The sequence below is a fragment of the Zonotrichia albicollis genome, chromosome 6 (genome assembly GCF_047830755.1).
Source record: "Zonotrichia albicollis isolate bZonAlb1 chromosome 6, bZonAlb1.hap1, whole genome shotgun sequence".
Classification (NCBI taxonomy): domain Eukaryota; kingdom Metazoa; phylum Chordata; class Aves; order Passeriformes; family Passerellidae; genus Zonotrichia; species Zonotrichia albicollis.
In genome coordinates this window covers 44,082,045-44,101,151 of record NC_133824.1, presented here as the reverse complement: position 1 = coordinate 44,101,151, position 19,107 = coordinate 44,082,045, and the positions used below count along the sequence as shown (strand labels likewise).

The 19,107-nt window shown below is 41.9% G+C and overlaps 1 protein-coding gene across 9 annotated transcripts in view; it reads right to left on the bottom strand.

Annotated features, from left to right (window-relative positions):
* The window catches only part of TUB (TUB bipartite transcription factor), a 137,092-nt gene that overhangs the window by 5,883 nt on the left and 112,102 nt on the right, over window positions 1-19,107 (bottom strand). For 6 of the 9 annotated variants that reach the window (XM_005486627.4, XM_005486628.4, XM_005486633.4 and 3 more), the window contains 8 exons: window positions 13,543-13,710; window positions 9,214-9,285; window positions 8,180-8,301; window positions 7,219-7,410; window positions 6,531-6,643; window positions 5,437-5,551; window positions 604-702; window positions 33-204 (listed from right to left, as the gene is read on the bottom strand). In XM_005486627.4, coding sequence (XP_005486684.1) covers window positions 33-204; window positions 604-702; window positions 5,437-5,551; window positions 6,531-6,643; window positions 7,219-7,410; window positions 8,180-8,301; window positions 9,214-9,285; window positions 13,543-13,710 — 1,053 coding nt within the window. The remainder of the gene's footprint in view (window positions 1-32; window positions 205-603; window positions 703-5,436; window positions 5,552-6,530; window positions 6,644-7,218; window positions 7,411-8,179; window positions 8,302-9,213; window positions 9,286-13,542; window positions 13,711-19,107) is intronic. The other 3 variants (XM_005486631.4, XM_005486632.4, XM_014266726.3) reach the window with 1 other exon arrangement.

The window sequence follows — 19,107 nt, the reverse complement described above, 5'->3', positions numbered from 1 at the left end:
TCCTACACTGAAAGGCAGAGAGCTCTACTTACGATCATTATCATGGATAATTTGGAAGTTCTTCACCGAGGCCTGGGTGACTCGACCGTGGAAATTGAGAACATAGGACTGGGTGTCATCATTCCAGACTGGGGTTTTGTTGTGCAGCTCAATGACACTCTCTGTGTTTTTGTTCTGCCACCTTGCAAGAAGCGTCTCATGTTCCTGCACACACCACAGACACGCTTCAGCTTAACACGCTCATGTGACAAAAAATACATTAACAGGGAAGAAAAAATTCATTAATCCTGGCCCAAAGACTAAACCCTTGACCCTCAAAACAACTTCAATGAACGAAACTGAGAGCTGTGAGGATCTAAATGCAAATGTGCATTTGAGTTCTTTCCACAGTTTGATAAATGTTAATTGTACCTTTTGTTATCAACATACTTTATTTGTAGAGCTTTTGTGAGTCACAAAAGCAGTCTCACATCCCATTATTCTGCAGTTGTTTGAATACCGTTTGATTAACTTCTAGACCTTCAGAAGTGCAAATAAAAAACCTCAACTCTACCTGAAAAAGAATGCAAGTAATTTTTAGTGCTGGCTGCTGGTAAGACTTACATTTCGTGGTCTGATGGAAACTCTTTCATGATCCATATTCATTCCTGGTATGATCACGCTCATTTTACGAGGTCCTTTAAACCCCAGGACATTTGTTTCCTAAAAATGTTTAGAAAAGATTTCATCATGCTCTTTATTTTTAAAGTTATTTTTTTCAGCAGAGAGACACTGTGTCAGCCCAGGGAACTTGTTTGTTAGTCAACTCAAAAAACATCTTGAAACTCCCACTTTCACTGGCACTGCCAAACATTCTAGCTTTGTCTTAGAAGCTCTGACAACAGGAAAAATGGAAATAGAGAGGTTTCCAAAAACACTCCTAACACTGGCTGCCAGCAACCTTAATAGAATTTTTTTTAAATTCCTTTGTTAAGAAAGGATATGAATTAACCAGATTGCTTGGCTACTGCTAGATCCCAAAATAAAGTAGTTTCAATTTAAAAATCGTAAAACGCAGTCACACGTTTTGATGTGAGACAAAATTAAATATATGGGATCAGCTCCATTTATTCCAGAGCCAGCACAAAAGCAAACAAAATGCTAGTCAGAACATCTGATAGCAGTGCTGTGGATTTCAAAGTTTGCTTAGAGATGACCATGGTAAAAAAACCAAACACATTAGCATGAAGGCAAATTTTCTAGCTATGAAGACAGGGAAAGTAAAGAAACCACATGGGCAGCAAAAATAAACCCACAGGAAATACAAATTCTTCCATTAAAAGTGATCCGATGCTTTCCTGACCAGCTTTTCTCAAGAGAACCAGGAAAAGTAAAGAGCAATATTTTCCAGTAAAACCTGATTTTAGCATTAACCCAGTGAATGAAACAGTGACCCCTTGAAGTCCATCTCCTCATGTTTTGTGATTGCTTTCTTTCAGTCACATGTATTTTTTTCTCCATCTGCCAAACTGAAATGAAGGGCTTTGGAGATGCACTAAGGAATCTCAGGAAGAACATTCCCAATGTTCCCAACAACATACCACAGGATGCCAAGAACCAGACACCCCAAGGCTGCAGCTGCTGTGGCTTTACCCCTGGGACATTTAAAAGTGACAAATTCAGCTGTCTCTCCTTTTGCATTTTTAATTAAAATGTCCTGATTTCATGGAACACTAAACTTATTAAAACACCTCTACTTTTGCAAGCAAAAATCCATGCATCTCAACCCACTGGAAACATCTAAAAACACCCACCTAAAATACCTGCAGCTTTGCAATCATCAGACCTTTGAAATAACTTTGCCTGTTCCAGCAAATCATCTGGAGATTTTCCACAACTCACTAAAGATTTGCATGCATGCAAGAGAAATTCTACTGGATTATTTTACTGCATGCTCCTGAAGCAATCCAGGCATATTCATGTATCTTCCTAACTCTACACATTAATGGGAAGATTCTGCTTCTTTTCTGAATCATTTATGTCCCCTCCTTTGGCAGAGTAAAACGTGTTATCAGTTCAGTTGGTTCTGCATCATGGCAAGATGAAAGCTGATATGACTGCCAGCAGATTTTATAAGTAGGAGAGACTCAGCTCAGCAGAGGACAAGTTCTAAGAAAAGATTCATGCTTATGCTTATTTTCCACTAAGTACTGACAATTTTGGGCTTCTCTGCTATGCCTTACAAGCTTTCCTTCTCCTCAAGCTGCAGTTCTGCTATACATAATTAATTTAGATGCTGACTGGTTGAAGACATTTTTGAAGGTAAAATTAAATAATAGTGCTGAATCACTTCCCTCCCAGCCAGCAGAGGAAAAAAACAGGACTATATTCTTTGGGTTTACTCAGAAACACTGAAATTGGTACCTCTGGCACATGATAAGAGAATGGTTACTAGCTGCACATTACCACCATCACCAATTATCACACACTGTGCTGGCAAATGCTACCCTTTTGCTAAACTCACAGTGCCAAACTGAAATGATATAAACATGGAATATGTGAGGAAAATGATTAAAATTACCTCACCTCCTGCCTCACTCCCTGCTTCTCTTTTATTTTCCTCCTCAACTCTTTTGTGTGGAAATTTCAGACTACAAAGGGTATTATTAGAGGAACACAAACCAAATTCTGATTTCACACCATTTTAATGCCACTGACAGTCTTGGCTTACACAGTAACACAAATATTGTTCACTGGCAGAGCCTATTGACTCAACCAGGACATCAATGATTTTGATCAACTCAGGACTTAGCCCAGGATTGCTGCACTCCCTGCCTTAGCCCATCTAGTCAGCCTCGCAATAAACTGGGCTGCAAGAGCCTTTCCCCAGGGCTGCCTTTAGAATATTGCATACTTTCAAATAATTATGTAAGCAAGTTGCTTTAGTGGCAATAGCTGCCATGATAAAAGCAGCAAGGTGAATAGATATTCTGGAATAGCAGCTCCCAGGAGATTCATGATTTTATAATTTTATCACCCCCATTTTCTTGCAGCCATTTCCCTTCCTGGGCTTGTTTCACACAGCTGTGCCCTGTCCTTAATATTTTCTGTAGGAATTACCATTCCAAGGAAGGCCCAGCTCACAGAACCCACAACACTGGAGGAGCACAATGCAAGAGATTGAGGTTTGAGTAGGAACACAGAGTCTTGCTACTGTACTGAAACCTGAACAATACCTCAGAGCATCTATCAGCTGGGCTCACTTCCTGGAATCTGAAACAAACTGAACTGAGAGGTCCTATGGATCAGAAAAGCCTGAAAATCCTCACAGAAAACCCTGCTACCAGTGGCACAGCTGCTCCTCACTGCTCCTGGATAAATTTTGCCAACGATTCTGCAATCAGCCATTAGGTGCTGCTGCAGGTTTATTAATAGGCTGGGCTGCCAACACAAGGGCAGTAAAGTGGTCAACAGCACCCAAGGAAACTCTGACCCTGCCCAGCTCTGTTCCTGTGGCTTCAAACCCATCTCAAGGTGAGCTCCCAAAGAGAGCCCTCACCACATTTATCCCACAGTCAGGCACAGATGCAGCACCACTTTCTGCCTATGTAAATTACACCTGCAGGTCATGCTCAGTAAGTTGGGTACAGCTTGATCTCCACATGGATACTTGCTCAGATGAGCTGAGGGACAGTGAGAGGCAGAGTGGTGCTTTCAAAGTATTATTTTTATAGCTTTTGCTGCAGGGGAAATTTCAGGGCAGGAATTAAAAGACTACCTTAGGACAAGGGTGTTTCAGCTCTGCTCTTCCTGGCACTCTCTGCTCTGGTTCTGCTGCAGCCAGGAACAATAATCTCACTTCAGCAAACCTGGCTAGTTTGAAATTAAATACAATTCCAATTTCCTTTTGTCCTCTGGCCACAGCACACCTGCAAGCCTGCTGCCTTTCTCCATTAGTACCAAAACATCAATGGAACAAGTAATTTTCTTACACAAATGTACCTGTTTCAAACTGCTGATTACAGACATACAAAAGCAGCTTATCTCAGCCCCATTCTCCAAACAGTGGCTATAGTTTGGTTCTTTCCAACACCCACACTTCTAATTACCTCTGCTGACCACAACAGCTTTTTATTTGGTATTGTTCATCATTCAAGTATTGTTTGTTGTTGACTTAAGCAATGCCTACATTTCTCAATATGTAACTTTTTTAAATTGGCTTTGGTTTTCTTTTTGCCCTTCCAGTTTGCACCAGATTAGTTGCCTGGCTCCAGGGAATGCCATCCTATATAAACCAGTAAAACTACCTTTATTAAACATGTATGTTCTGCTAGGCTTCTACTGAGACTTCAAAGTGACCTCAAACCCTGGAGTCTCATTTTAAATCCTGCAAGCTGAATTTTTGGAAATTCTCAGAATTTCAAATCCAACACGAAGGGATGGATATGTATCTGCTCATCTGCAACATTAAAACTGCATCCTAAGCAGCAGGAAGAGAACATGCTGGCAGCTAATACTGCCCTCCTTCAGAGCTCCCAGCACTTTGCAAGGAAGGGATGGCTCTCAGCTTCCTTGCTCATGGAAATCTTCCAGATGCATTGCTCCCCACAGCCCAAAGCTCACCCTTCTGAGAACACATTCTGTGCATACATGGGGTATGTGGTGGACCTCAGCCTTACAGATTTCCAGGCACCCTTGATTAAATCTGGGCAGGAACTCTTCAGAAAAGTCATTCTTGGATATTTTTATCTAAGCTGTTGATTTGTGAAATCAGACAACCTTCTGTAGCAGCCAACATACCAGTTTTCACTGGAAGGGTTTCTTAGGCCCAAATATTTCTGTACAGAAAGAACACTCTCACCAAAAAGGTTATTCATCCAGCAACTGTGTTTCAAGTCTTGATTGTCTGCATTGCTCCCGACAAATGCTACTTACTCCCCTGTAAGAGCCTGGTTTCTCTCATTCAATCAAATTTTGGATTTTACTTGGGTTTTTTCCTGGTAAAAAGGAGTTTTAAGAGTTTTTATCCCAATCTCAGCTGCTGCAGGCCTAGCTGTCAGCTACCAATGGCTTGGATCAGGGAGGCCTCCTCCAAAACACCATAACAAACAATCATACAGTAGAGCAGTAATGCCATGTGCACAACTCTTCCCAGTTCAGGGGGTTCCCTCAGGTGGTACCAGCAGGCTGTGATCCTACCCTTTCCAGAGGGTTATGTAAGAGCTCAAACTCCCCCTTCTCACCCAAGGTGAGAACTGGGCAGCCCTGTTCAGTGCACAACACTTTTCACCTCTGCTTTGCACTGAGCCTCCCGGTTTCTCTGGTGGAGATCAGCTGCCTGGTTACATCAAACTCTGAATGCTGATTTACATAATCATAAGTGAGAAGGAAATTCAGTGTGCTGCCTCAGAAAGTGAGCTGCCCCTCCTGCATGCTGTGCCTGTGAGCAGTACTTACATAACAAATAGCAGCTAGCTCCTGACGCAGGGTACTCGCCTCCAGGCTGGATGTTGTTTTCATTGGATTTACTCCATTGTCATAAACTGTAAACTTAGTTCCCATAAGATTTGATCTACCAAAAAAAATGGAAAATCCAATCACCATTTGTCAGCAAGGCTGCCCGAGACATGTATCCTTTACTGCACTGTGGCCACAGAAGAAAGGCAAATACTGGGCACAGAGAGTTTTTATTTCTAATCCCAGCTACATGGCAATTCCTGGATGAAAGGCCAAAATGACAAAAATGTAAACGTACAGTACAAAAGCATATATTAAAGGTCCCTTATCATCATGCTGGAGATTTCTGATAACATCTTGCAAACTAGGAAATACAAGAAAGCTGTAAGGAAGCACTTGGGTGGGGTTATTTTGTGGGTCTGCTTGGTTTTTAAAATACTCTTACTGGCTAAAAAACCATCTGCTTTCTTACCTGACTACCAAACTCTGTAAGAATATAGGGAGTGACTTTTATAAAGCCATTAGTGAGATCAAATCTTTCCTATTGCAATGGGAAGGAGTGCAAAATACAGTGCAGGCACAGATGATGTGAACACACACCCAGAGGCTCCATGGAGGGATCAACAGCAGACTGGCTGTACAATGTGGGGACAGACAGAAAAGGAACATGTGGTTCTGAATAATTCCACTACCTGTAAATAACTAATTTGGATCTTGAGGAACAGGCAAAACCAAAGGGATTATCAGACTGTGTAACAGTGCATTCCAAAGTATTTATATCAATAGAGGCTAGACACAATGTACTCATGCACTTCTGAAAATCCCATTAAGATAAGTTGTGCCGGTACACCCTTGAGAATTTGGTCTTTGAGCACTTAAGAGCTTCAGTCCTGCTGACTTTTAATAAAATGTGATCCTGTAAGTACTTGTGACATTTTTGAAAACATGCCTTGGATACTGGTGATCTTTAAGACCATGATCACATGACGTAGTCAAGCCTCTAACTAAGAAGACATAGTAAATTACAGACTTCTTAATATCAAATGAACTTTGCATTATCTTTATTTTTCTATCCTAGACTTATCAGTGTTTACCTCAGTTTTCCAATAAAACTCTCTCCACCCCGAGACAGGTCAGTTGGGTCTATAGAGATGAGGTAATTAGAGGTTTTACTCTTCTTTCGTTTCCTTCCAGCCAACAGAAACACCTAAGCAATGCAAAAAAACACATTCTAGATTGCTAAAGGGGTTAGCACACACCACTTCCTGCTTTGATAGAAGCAAACCATAAGCAATTTTTCTGTCTTCAAGCATCACTAGCAAAGTAGCAGAAGATCTCCTGGGATTTAGCAAAACCAGGAAAAAAATATCTGGTAAGGGAAAATGACTTCTCACCCACTCATTCCATTATTCATGGTTTAAATAATTAAATCTGATCTATTTTATTAAATGTTTCATTCTAGTTTGCACTGGCTCTTCCAGCTGAATTGAAAGTAGATGCTTTTCAGGCCACAGAATGCAGAGAGCCCCAACTGCTGGCAGTCACATAAAGGTGCCATGCATGGATTATTTAAGGCAAATAATTACACATATGAAGAAAGGCAGTGGAAGAAAGTGGCAATGTTGTTTGGCTTTGGAAAGCCTGTAGGGTCAATCTAGATAAAGCAAAAATGTATTCAAAATATAAGATTACATTTTCTTTGTAAGACTCCATCAGATTTTTATTAATTTTGTTTTTTAATATTCAGATGCAACTGGTATGCCATTCAAGTTATGTTATGACCTTTTTACCATGCTCCCTTTCCAAGTGGAGGTAATAAGTAGGGTACATCCCTCGGTCCATTCCCTTCTTGTCTCTTGTGATCCTGCACTTGACAGTGACCCCCTGTGGTGCAGGTCTGACAGCAAACTCCTCCAGGTCATCCACATCTATGAGAGGCTCATTTGTGGAAGGACTGGGGGCTGAGGCCGCTTCCTAAAACAACAAGCAAAATTCAGGGCTTTTTTATTTCCATTCACAACAAGGTTATAAGCACAAAGGAACGGCATTTGATAGAAGGTGCACTTTTAAAAAGTGAAACCAAGGGTCATATTGTCTTGCTGATGCTCTGTGTACAGACCCACATGGTGGAGCAGAACAGGTTGGCTGCACAGACAGAATTCTGTACAGGGCTTGCAGAGCAAACCCTGGCTCACACCTTCCCATCCCACCACACTCCTTCTGTCAGAAAGGATAGGGGTGACCTTTGATGGAAGGAAGGAAGGAATGGCATAGGGAGCAAGAGTTTAAGCTCCAGAGAGATCTAACAAAGATGGGAAGTCAGTGCAGTATATAAAAGAGCAGGACACCATCAACTGGTTTAGCAAGAGCTTGTGATTTAGAATATTTGAACCAGCTAAAGTCTTATTTTATGTAGCAGAGAGAACAGGGTGGGAAAATGCCCAGAAAAAGTCAATGGAAACAAAAGATCCCTCTGAGCACCTGCAGGAGGTAGAAAGGTAAATATTTACTGTTTCCTTCTCTCTTCATTCAAGTTCAGGCAATATTTGCCATTCTTTCCTCCAAGTCATTATTTTCATTGCTAGCTCTTGCAAAGCCTGAGAGGTATCACAGTAAATCACCGTGGTGAGACTCTAGTGCATATTAAACACAGAACAAGAGAGCCAGGCCTGTCCTGAGTGCAGCCTGAAATCATGCTGCCCACAGCAGCTTGCACACCCCTTCTTCAGCACTCTCCCCTTACCTTATTGGATTTCTTGCTCGTGGCAGAACCAGGCCGGGTGTTACTGTTTAACTGTGAAGAACTGGAGCTGTCTTCATCCTCCTCATCTTCTTCCTCATCAAAATTCATGCTACTTGAAATGCCTGAGGAGAAAACAGCACACTTATGTGAAATAGTGATGGATTAAAGCAGCCCATAACCTGCTGCAAAACACCACTTATCAGACTGCTGCACCCTGAGGCTCACAGGTGAGTGAGGGGGTGTGTGAGAGTGGTTCACTGTGTGAGGCAGAGCATGAACACATGGGTCAGACAGCAGCTCTCCTGAGAAGCCCAAACATTCAAGTGAAAGAGACAGGAAACATCATGGTTTCCATTCCACAGAGAGGATCAAGTTACCCAGTGATACAGGAGCAAATATCTGGTCAATAACTAAATTCAGATCATCTTCATCCAATCAAGTACTTCAAACACAACACAAAATCATAAAGCTGAAATTGGAGCCGAGAGGACAACCTGGCAGAGCCACTTGGAAACCCTCACAATTAAAATACAAGCCCTTGCACAGCACACTTTTAGCTGTGTGATCTGCTGAAGAGCACATCCTAGACCAGACCAAGAAGAATCATTCACATCAAGGAATATTCTCCTGCATCTTATTTCATGTAAAGAATAGTATCAGCCCAGGCCAAAGGAACTGCCTTACAGCACTTGAAAATTTGACTTTACAGGAATTCAAAACCTTAGACATTTCAAAGGGAAACACAACTTTGAACATCAAATAGAACTTAGCAGCAAAAAGCATCAATGGTGGGACATTTGCCAGGCCTAGTTTTTCAAAGAGTATCATGCAGATGAAGCCACCCCATATCCAAGTTCAAGCTCTCTAAATTACATATATTACAGGCTATATTCTATCCTTTAAAAAAAAACCAAAAAACATCACTTGGTCCAGAACTCCCAATATGGGTAAGTCCAGTGTAGAAGGATAAATGAAATGCAGATTTCCAGAGCCAAGCAGCATGGACATAATTAACTTTTTCCTTCTGTACTCACCAGGAACATGATCCAGGGCGACAAGACTGGACTGGGAGGTGGAAGAGGACCAGGATGTATTTGCATGGGGATCTGGGAAAGGAAAAAATCCAAGGGTTTGATTCAGCAAACCCTTCATTGAGTGAACAAGCATAACCTGGCAAGAGGACTCCACACAGGGCTAAAGACTTGTGGGACAGGGCCACAAAGCTGCTGCTTGGATTCACAATTTCTGCACTGCACCATCAAATTCACCTTCTACCTGCTTATGCCTGCTGTGATCTTCGCTTTCAGTACCTTGAATAAAGTGAAAAAGCCCTGGGTCACAGAGCTGAGGCTTCAGCAAACACCATTGACACTGAGCAGTTGTGCTTCTGTGCGTGATGTGCACTGCATGGTGGGGCTTGGGCCTACTTTGGAACTCCAACAAAATAAAAACCCTCAAACCTGACTGACATAAGTGATACACACAGTTTCTACACAATATTGAGTCAGTAACATTGTAAGAAGTATTCAGATTCATATTCAGATGGCCTAAATTCTGCTTCAGTCCCCGTGCCTACTGTGTCCCCATCATGAAAAGATGAAATCAGGCTCTCTGAACTGTTTTTCTGGAAGCTCCAGGGATATGCATAAAGACTTTATTTTATTGTAGTTTAGTCTTCTAAAATATTAACTTGGTCTGTAACAAGCAGACAGGAAACCAAACTGATGTACAGAAATATAAACAGCAGACATAGACTCAGTAATGGTTTTCTTCAGTTCAAATTTTGGAACAGATGAAGAAAAAGACAGCAAAAAAGGCATTAAAATACTTTTTGCTTTTATTGCTGCTTCCAGTAACTTCAGTGCATATCCCTTTAGAATATCCAGATGCACACTGGAGAGTGAAACACCACCAGAGTAATAAGAATGAGGGTGTAAAAGTAAACCAGGAGCATAAGCAATGCTTGCATTGCGTTCAGCTGCCCTGTGAAGCTCTCATTATCCATTTCTTCAGCTCCCCCAGTGCTGACATACACCACAGAGCACGACAGCAAAACCTTTCAATAGGACCTGGTTATGCAAGGGAGGCCTGAGTTCACAGGTCAACAGATATTTTCAAAGCCTGTAGAATTCATTCATTATTAATCACACCCTCATTAATCACAAGCATTATTTCTTAATAAGGACAATCATGTTCTAGGCTCTATGCATGGGTAATGGACACAGTCCATCTCCTCAGCTGGCAGCTGCACAATAAAGCCATAATTCATATCCACAGACAGAACTGGTTTATTTCCACACCTGTGCTCACTATTTCACCACCAATACTTTAGAGGGGAAAATTCTGTGCCAGCCTTAGAAACATCTGCGCTCACAACCTGGGGGGAAAATGCTTCAGGGAGCAACTGTTCTGGAATCCAGAAATGAAACTGATTCCCTCTCTAAATCTCCAAACTTCAGGTGGCAAAGAAGAACTAAGACCCAATTGCTCATTCCATGCCCTTTACAGAGACATATTGGAAACTGATAAGTGTGAGGACTACAAGTTAGTTATTCAGTGTTAAAACTTATGGAAGTCTGACTCTGTCCTAGTGACTCATTTGCCAGGGAGGAACACTACAGATTAACACTTTGGAAATTAAAAGGATGAATATTTCCTACAGGAGGAAAATTATTCTAGGATGGCAATTTCCAACAGATGGAGAAATCAAATAAAACATTTGGCATTTTCTTGCAAGTGGCATATTCTTTTCACACTCAGTAGCCTATAACCTCTTGTCTTGTTACAGAGCTTGACTCACTGGGGAAGGAGAGACACGTGCTAAGAGAAGTTTCTCTCCACCAGGTCAATGCCAAAGAGCAGAACAGGCATGAACTAGGACTATGCAAATCCAATGGGATTCAGCTTTTGCCATGAGACCAGTTAGCATTTCACAGAATCACAGAATAAGCTGAGTTGGAAGAGAACCTCCAGGATCATGGAGTCCAGCTCCTGGCCCTGCACAGGACACCCCGAGAGTCACACCATGTGTCCCAGAGAACTGTCCAAATGCTTCTGGAACTCTGCTGGGCTTGGTGCTGTGAGCACTGCCCTGGGGAGCTGTTCCCAGTGCCCAAGCACCCTCGGGGTGAAAAACCTTTTTCTGATATCCAGCCCAAACCTCCTCTGACACAACTTCAGGCCATTCCCTCAGGTCCTGTCACTGTCACCACAGAGAAGAGATCAGTGCCTGCCCCTCCTCTTCCCCTCAAGAGGATGTTGAAGCTCACAATGAGGCCTCTCCTCAGTGTCCTCTTCTCCCGGCTGAACAGACCATGTGCCCTCAGCCACTCCTCATAGGGTTCCCCCTCCAGACATTCACCATCCTCATGGCCTCCTCTGGACACTCTCTGACAGTTCAATGTTTTTCCTATGCTGTGGCACCCAGAACTGCCCCCAGCACTCGAGGTGAGGCTGTCCCAGCTCAGAGCAGAGCAGGACAATCCCCTCCCTTGCCTGGCTGTGATGCTGTGCCTGATGGCCCCAGGATAGGGCTGTCCCTCCTGGCTGCCAGGGCACTGCTGGCTCCTGTTCAACTTGTCATGGACAAGGGGCCCAGGTCCCTTCCTGCAGCGCCTTATCTTTGTGCACTTCTCCTTCTGCTCCTATTCCATGCAAGAGAAGCCCTGATGGGAGACAGCAACTCTGAACACTTTTCAGGTGACATGCCAGTAAGGACACGCCACAAGCAGCGAAGTGGCAGTGGGAAGCCACATGAAGAGATTTATCTCCCTATAAAGTAACACATGAATGGTGGGATACTCAAAACTTTCTCAAAACAAGCATCCTCTGCTGGTATCAAGCAGCAAACAATACACACATAATAAAAATAACTTACAGAGATGCTGCTGGCATTATTTTAATATCTGTCTTTGTGTCTCACCCAGCATAGCTCTGCTGTTAATATAAATGAATGAATCTCAGTATTCACATTTAAATGAAAGTGTCCTCCTCTCCTCAACTTGAAACACACTAGTGGTTCACTCTGAACAGTGTCTGTTCTGAGCAGGAGTATACTCAGACCAGGTAAAAAAGATTGTATCATCTATTTGAGAATATACAGAGGCAAACCAAAAAATTTCCACTCTCTGTTTCTATTAAAAAGAAATACAATTTTGGGGAGAATAAAAATATATGATAACCTGGCAAAAAGCCATCAAAATGAGAAGTGTCCCCCAGAGTAAAAACCTGAGTGCTGTGACCTAATTTACAAAGTCTGTGGGTACATTTTAAGTCAATCAGCTTTAGTTTAGTAGTGTGCCTGATGATTAAATATTCTGAGCCATGGTCTAAGGCAACACAATCACCACACAGATCAGAACTTGTTACTCATGCCCAACACCCCTGCGACTCAAATGCCCAGGAAATAGCACACTTGGAGAAAATCTGCCCATTTCAGTTGGAGCTGCTCACATCTGCAGGGTAACGTCCCAGAAAAAATGAATCCTAGTGAGAACTGCTCTGCAGACAAGAGGCAGCATTTAGGTATGAATAGTCCATTCTACACGAGTCAAGTTTGCACTTACATTTTGCTCTTTATACACAAAGAGGTTATTCTTAAAGCATCAGAGCACTCTTGGCTTGAGCCATCTTTGCTTCAAAAGCTGTACACTGAAGAAGAACAATTCCAAAGCAAATGTCTTCAGCAAAGGCTTTGTGAGGGTTTGGGGATTTTTATTTTTTCCTTCCTACGGTTGGTGTCTAAGGGGAGATAACAGTGCAGGAAGGAAGAGGCAGATGCATGAATGTGTACATACACAGTCTATCTCCCAAAGCATGCATGCCTCTGGAAACAGAAATTCCAGAACATTTGAGGACTCTGCGTGGGAAATGCTGCAGAATTTGGTGTACTTTTCACCTCTGCAACCCTGAACTGACACTACAAAAACATGAACAGTGTGTAACTGACTGCACCACTGAAATTAATATTCTAGCTTGAAGGTTGCTATTTCATGCTGGTTTTTAACCATCAAGTAAGTGATTTCCAGAGCTGTACAGTATAAAACTGTGAACAGATGGATGTGAGCATTGGCATCTGCCTGGTACCTTAATAATGGCACTGCACTGCAGATGGGGAAGTCATCCCTGAGAGCCTGCAGAGCTCTTGTTCCCTGGGACAAGACAAAGCTTCATTGTTTTATATTTTTTTAGGTTTGGGGTTTTGGATTTCTTTAGGACACAGAACAGAGCCTAACAGGCTATGAGGAGAACTCATCCAGAACTAACAAATTGTGCTTAGGCTAGGGCTGACAGTGAGAATAGAAAAGTGAGTTAATTTCCGTCAAGTAAGCAGTGAGAACATGAAGGAGGCTTTAGCTACTGACCTTTCTTCTGCATTGCTGTTCTAAGATCTTGCTTGCTTTGCTGTTGTTGGCCAGTAGCCACTTTGTCCCCATCATCTTCATCATGGCTAGACTGTCCAACAGTGAGAATCTGCACGTGACTTCCTATCTTCTGAACATCATCTTGAAAAGCAGCTGGGCCATCAATCCCTGTGAGACAGCAGCAAAAGCCTTAGTTGTCTTTGTGTCCACAGGTTACTGCAAAGAGAATTTCTCACTCACAAAACCAGCAGCTTTTCTAGGAGCCACAAATTGGATGTTCACATTCAATAGTGTTTCTAGACTTAAACAAGACTAAGCTAGCCTCCAAGGCAAACACTTTACTTCCCACATACTGCACTGGAGAATCTCCAGGAGAGAATCAGGATTTCACCAGTGCGCTCCTCACCCCAAAGCACACCTGCCCCATGCACCAGAAACACTGAAAACTAAGCAGAAAAGAGACACACTAGAGAAAACTGACAAAGAAAACAGATAAAATTTTAATAATGGCACACAAGTGATCCAGAAACAGATGAACCTGAGTCCTGGGTTATGCCATATCCTTATATAAACACCACTGCTGTCATGAAATACTTTAAAGCTTCAAAAACCTGGAAAATTCACAGGTAGATCTGGCAGTGTATCCAACAGAGGGGCAGCATGTTAACAAGCCTAAATACACCTGAGTTAGCAAAATTGCCATACAGTTAACGCATCAAAGCAAAACCATAAGGAAGATATTACATATTCCCTGGAACCTCCATCCTCTTGAGATGCTTAAATCCCAACCAAGCACCAGGTCCTGAGCAACCTGCTGAGAGCAGGGCTGAGGGACCACACAGTGCCCAGAGGCACCTCCAGCCTCCCATGCTGTGATCCTGTGACTCCTGACCACAGCCAGAAAGAACTTATTTACCTCCTTATGGCTGTAAACCACCTCCAAAGAGAGAAAAAGAAAACAAGAGGGGGGGTTGCTCTTAGCACAAGCCAACTTCATTTTGTTTCTTCAGGACAGTGAGGTAAAACATCAGACTGCAAATGTACTTCAGCTCTTAGTGAAGACACAGAGCTGGAATATGCTACTAAATCAGCCATATAAAAATGCACTTCTGTATCTATAAAAATGGTAATATTTTCATGATACAGATATTTTCATTTCATAGATATAATAAATAGCATGAGCTGTACACTGCTGCTGTTGTGAAATTTTGTTAATAAGCAAGCAACATTGTGGAGAGTCAGCAAGCACTTCAAAAAGCTAATTCAGTAGAGGAATATGGTGCTTCTCACACCAAAGAGAGCTGAATAAACCCTGTGAGAAGGAGCTGCAGGGATTGGGATTTTTTTTTTTTTTGGACTGTGATCTGTAGCAGAAATCTCCAAGAATACCATTTCATCCTGCTTTGCCAGCAGCTGTCAAGTTGTATTAAAAGACAGCTGGATTATACATTTAGCACGCTGAACTGTACTTTGCAATATCTGCTGTCACTGCCACTGCAATACGAAGCACAAGTGGGAAGAAGAGTGGTTCATATCCCCAGGAACAGCACTGGCTGTGCAGCCACCCAACAGTCTGACAGAGATGCAGTCTGACACTGCAGAGGTGTTAAACCCACAGAGCTCAAGACCACAAGGAGTTATTGCTTCATCTGCATTACACAGACCCTGGCAATTTCTGCACCAAGCCTGCAAATTCTGATTTACTTGCAGCAAAGCCAACAACAACGACTAACAGCAAATAAATAATCTGTCCATCCAGCCTTGAAGGGCTACATAAAGTCCATGGAAATGTCTCTGTGACCTTGCTAGGATGACAATTTCAGAAGTAGTTCTGCATGATACAGAATAAACAGTATCATCTTCTGTGCTGCAGGTATAATATGGCAGTGAAGGAACTTCATTTTTCTTAATATTTACCCTAGGAGAAGCACCACTGCAAAGGTGCTCTAGAACAGACAGGTAGCTGCCCAGATCCTCTGTGGTATTTTAACAGCTTTACAATATTAACCATTATCATTACAGTTGCTCCCTAAAGATAGGTTCTTACCTCAATACTCTGAATTTCAAAAGTGTTAAGCATGCATGAGTTTAACAGGATGCCTCATGCATATCATACCTAGCCCCTTATTAAGCACTGGATGATACAAACCTAATTTTGAGAGCGCTTTTGAGAAGGAACAAAACACCTTAATTATTCCTCTTCAAAGCAGACATTGATCTGCAGCAAATGAAATGCCTTCAGCAGCACTGGAGATTGCACTGAGGCTGCTTTTTCCCCAGTGCCTGCAGAACATCTGCACTCACATCCCATGCTGTCAGGAACATCGTGTATTATTAGGAGTCAGGACAAAGGCTGCACTGGCAGGTTACAGTTTTAGAGAAGAAAAATCAATTTCAGTGTTCTGAAGAGTGCATCACTGGTAGAGTGTGTTATTAAGCATTAGGAATGGTTCCACTGGTGAGCACATTTAAGGGAATGAAATATGTAGCAAGACAGAGAGGATTAAAAAAAAGAAAAAAATATGAAAAAAAAAAGCCTCTGCTGCATTAGAACACTGTAGGTGCAAATGCAGCTTTAGCTAGTTAATACTTGTGTGTGTGCATAATCTTTGTAGCTACACATGCATGTGTAAAATGGGATTAAATGGAGGCATGCATACATATTTTTCTATATCATGAGGTATAAGTGCATCTTTGTAAGCCATGGCTCAAAAGGCAGCTTTGCCACTACCTACCAAAAGTCTGAAAACATCTGAAAACACCTCCAAGCTTGTGTAACCATGATATTCAAGGGGCATCTCTCCCCCTCTTTGCCTCACTGACTGCTTTTCATCCACTCCCTAGAAGATTGGTTCTCTGTGTAATAAAACAACCACTCATCTCTAGTTTCTGTGCTTAAGGACATGGCCAAAAGAGGCAAAGAAGCTGAGTGGGTTGTGCCAAAAGAGTTGGTATTGCTATGGTCAGCATTTTTTTACAGTGCATCCCAAAAATCAGGTAGAGAAAAAGTCTGACAGAGATAGCCTTGAATACCTGCTAAGAAAAAAGGGGAATTTTTTAGAGGCAAATGTGAAGGAGGGCAGAGAGGAAAGAAGATTGGAACAACCCTCAGAATACCAGCCCCTTCAGAAAAGGCCTTTTGGTACACTTTAGCATGATCATGTCCCAGATGAAAACCAGAAGTACCAGAAATTAAAACAAAGCAATACTGGGGAAAAAAGAAAAGCATCAATAAAAGAGCATTGCCAGCATTTATAGCCTGCAAACTACTATTCATCAATGCCTGTGTTCTCTTAGACCTAAATCTTCTAGACAATATTTATAAATAGGCAGCACCAATCTGTTAAAAGCTGGTAATCTAAACTCCTGGATGGAAAAATGATTATGTATCAGGGAAGAAACATAGCATAGAAAACAAGTAATTCTGTCCCTGCTTTAAAAATGAGGAGCTGCAGGACAGGGAAGTTCTTGTTCTCATTTCATAGAGCATTTAAGGCACAAGTTTGATGGATGAAGCTCACAGACTAAGAATATGATTAATAAAATGATCTGCCCTTTGCAGATCAGACCTGGAGAACTGACCAAGGTCAGGCAGAGGCCTCTGGAAGAGAACACACATTTCCTGAGCTCAGTTACTGCTCCGACAAAGGAGTCACATCCACATGGGTAACACCCAATGGTGTGGGTGCAAATGCTATCCAAAGCCTCTGCAGAGCAGCTCTCCCTCCAGCTGGGGGAAGGCAGCACAGCCCTTCAAAGGATGGCCTGCCCTATGGTCAAGGACAGGGAATCCCAGGGAGATCTGACACCAGAACAAATAGTTTCCACCCTTTAGAGAAACTGGCTTAAAGCAAACCCTGCTGTCATTACTTTCTAAGCCACTTCCCATTATATTCCTGTTCTCCTAGGGGCTGTGCATCCACTGACAGGGGTTCAAGCAACTGCAAAATTACAAAGGGGTTTGTTCAGAGGGAAAGGGAGTAAATAGAAATTCTTTTTTGAAAGATGTCTAGAGGTCATTTAGTCCAAACCTCCACTGGACTATTGCTAGCACCAAATCAGGACAATAAAAGCAAATACTTGAGCACTCAGCTCCATACTTACTTTGATGCAATCTAAAACTGTAACCAGGAACTATACATTCATAAATCTTTACCCTTAGGAGGTCAAAATTACTTCTTCACAATCAAATTCATCTGGTGTCGCCAAAGCACAGCCTGAAAGGTTTGTCAGATCTAGAAATTACAGGAATTCACTTGTTGTTCCTCCTACCTTTTTTATTTAGTGCCCAGGGAATCTGAGATAGATCTACTTTCCATGAGCTTCCCTCCCCCATCAGAAAGGAAGTGCTACAGTGAGAAATGATGCTCCTTCCCAACAACTGCTGCTGCTTTCTGAGCCAGCCAGTGTTAATGTAGCTGCTTGTTACATAGGAAAAGGGGACAGGATGCACAAATCAAAACACTCAGACAGGCGTGAAAGAGAGAGGAAACATGGGAGAAGCCAACCAAATCAAAACATGGAATAGCCACCCTGGCAGGAAAAGCTCTGTGTGTCAGAGCTGCTCCTCAGCTTCCTGGCTCCCAGAAAGTCAGCAGGAAACACACAATGTACCACTTACATTGAAGGTAAAATTGCTGTGAAATTATTGTTTATTTTGGTATTTTAAACACATCCAGTTTCTGGTCTCACTGACGAGAAAGAAATCTTCATTTATGTTGTCTATGGCAGTTCAGAGCAGAATCTCCTAGAATTTTCTTAGAATGTACTTAATAGTCTAAGTGCAAGAGTTTTGGGAAGAAAAACCAAACCCAACCAAGCACCAATAACTTTTCACAGAATGATTCCTGAATTTTCATAGCAGATTTCACTTGGTATTGACTCCTGGTTTCTCATGCTTTTCTGGGTTTTTTTAAAGTTCCATTTTTTCTTCCTGATTTGCCCCATTCACTGCACACAGCCAAAAAATTCACTTTATCCTATATATTTATTAACTCCTTTGTAAACCTTTCCAAACAAAGCAATGACACCACTATGCACCTGTAATACTTTCATGAATCTCCTTTTTTAAAGACTCATCAAGATCTTTGATAGCTAAACATGCTCTGGTTTTGTAATATTATGTAGGGTGCATACTTTTCATAGGTTCCTGCTGCAAATATTTTCACTAATTTGCATGATTTTTCTGTTGAACCACCCAGTGATGCTGTACACTGGGTTCAATGTCATCCTGAATCACCCCAATCTGCCACAAATCAAACTAAATTTTGATCCACCATCTCCATTTGAAAGACAACCATTTTACATATGCATTTGTTACATCTGGGGGATTTTTTTCCAATACTGAATATTTTGCCAAGCAATAAACTGTGAGACTGAAGCTTTCAGAAATACCAGTTTAATGAGCTAAGCTACTACAAAATGTCATCAATTTACTGCAGTTCCAGGCTCTGTCCCACAAAAATTATGGTTCTTTTTAAAAATAGGCACAGTGCACAGTGCATACTGCCATTAAGAAATACCAGTAATAATCACAGATTTAGAAAAAATTGCTGAATACCATGT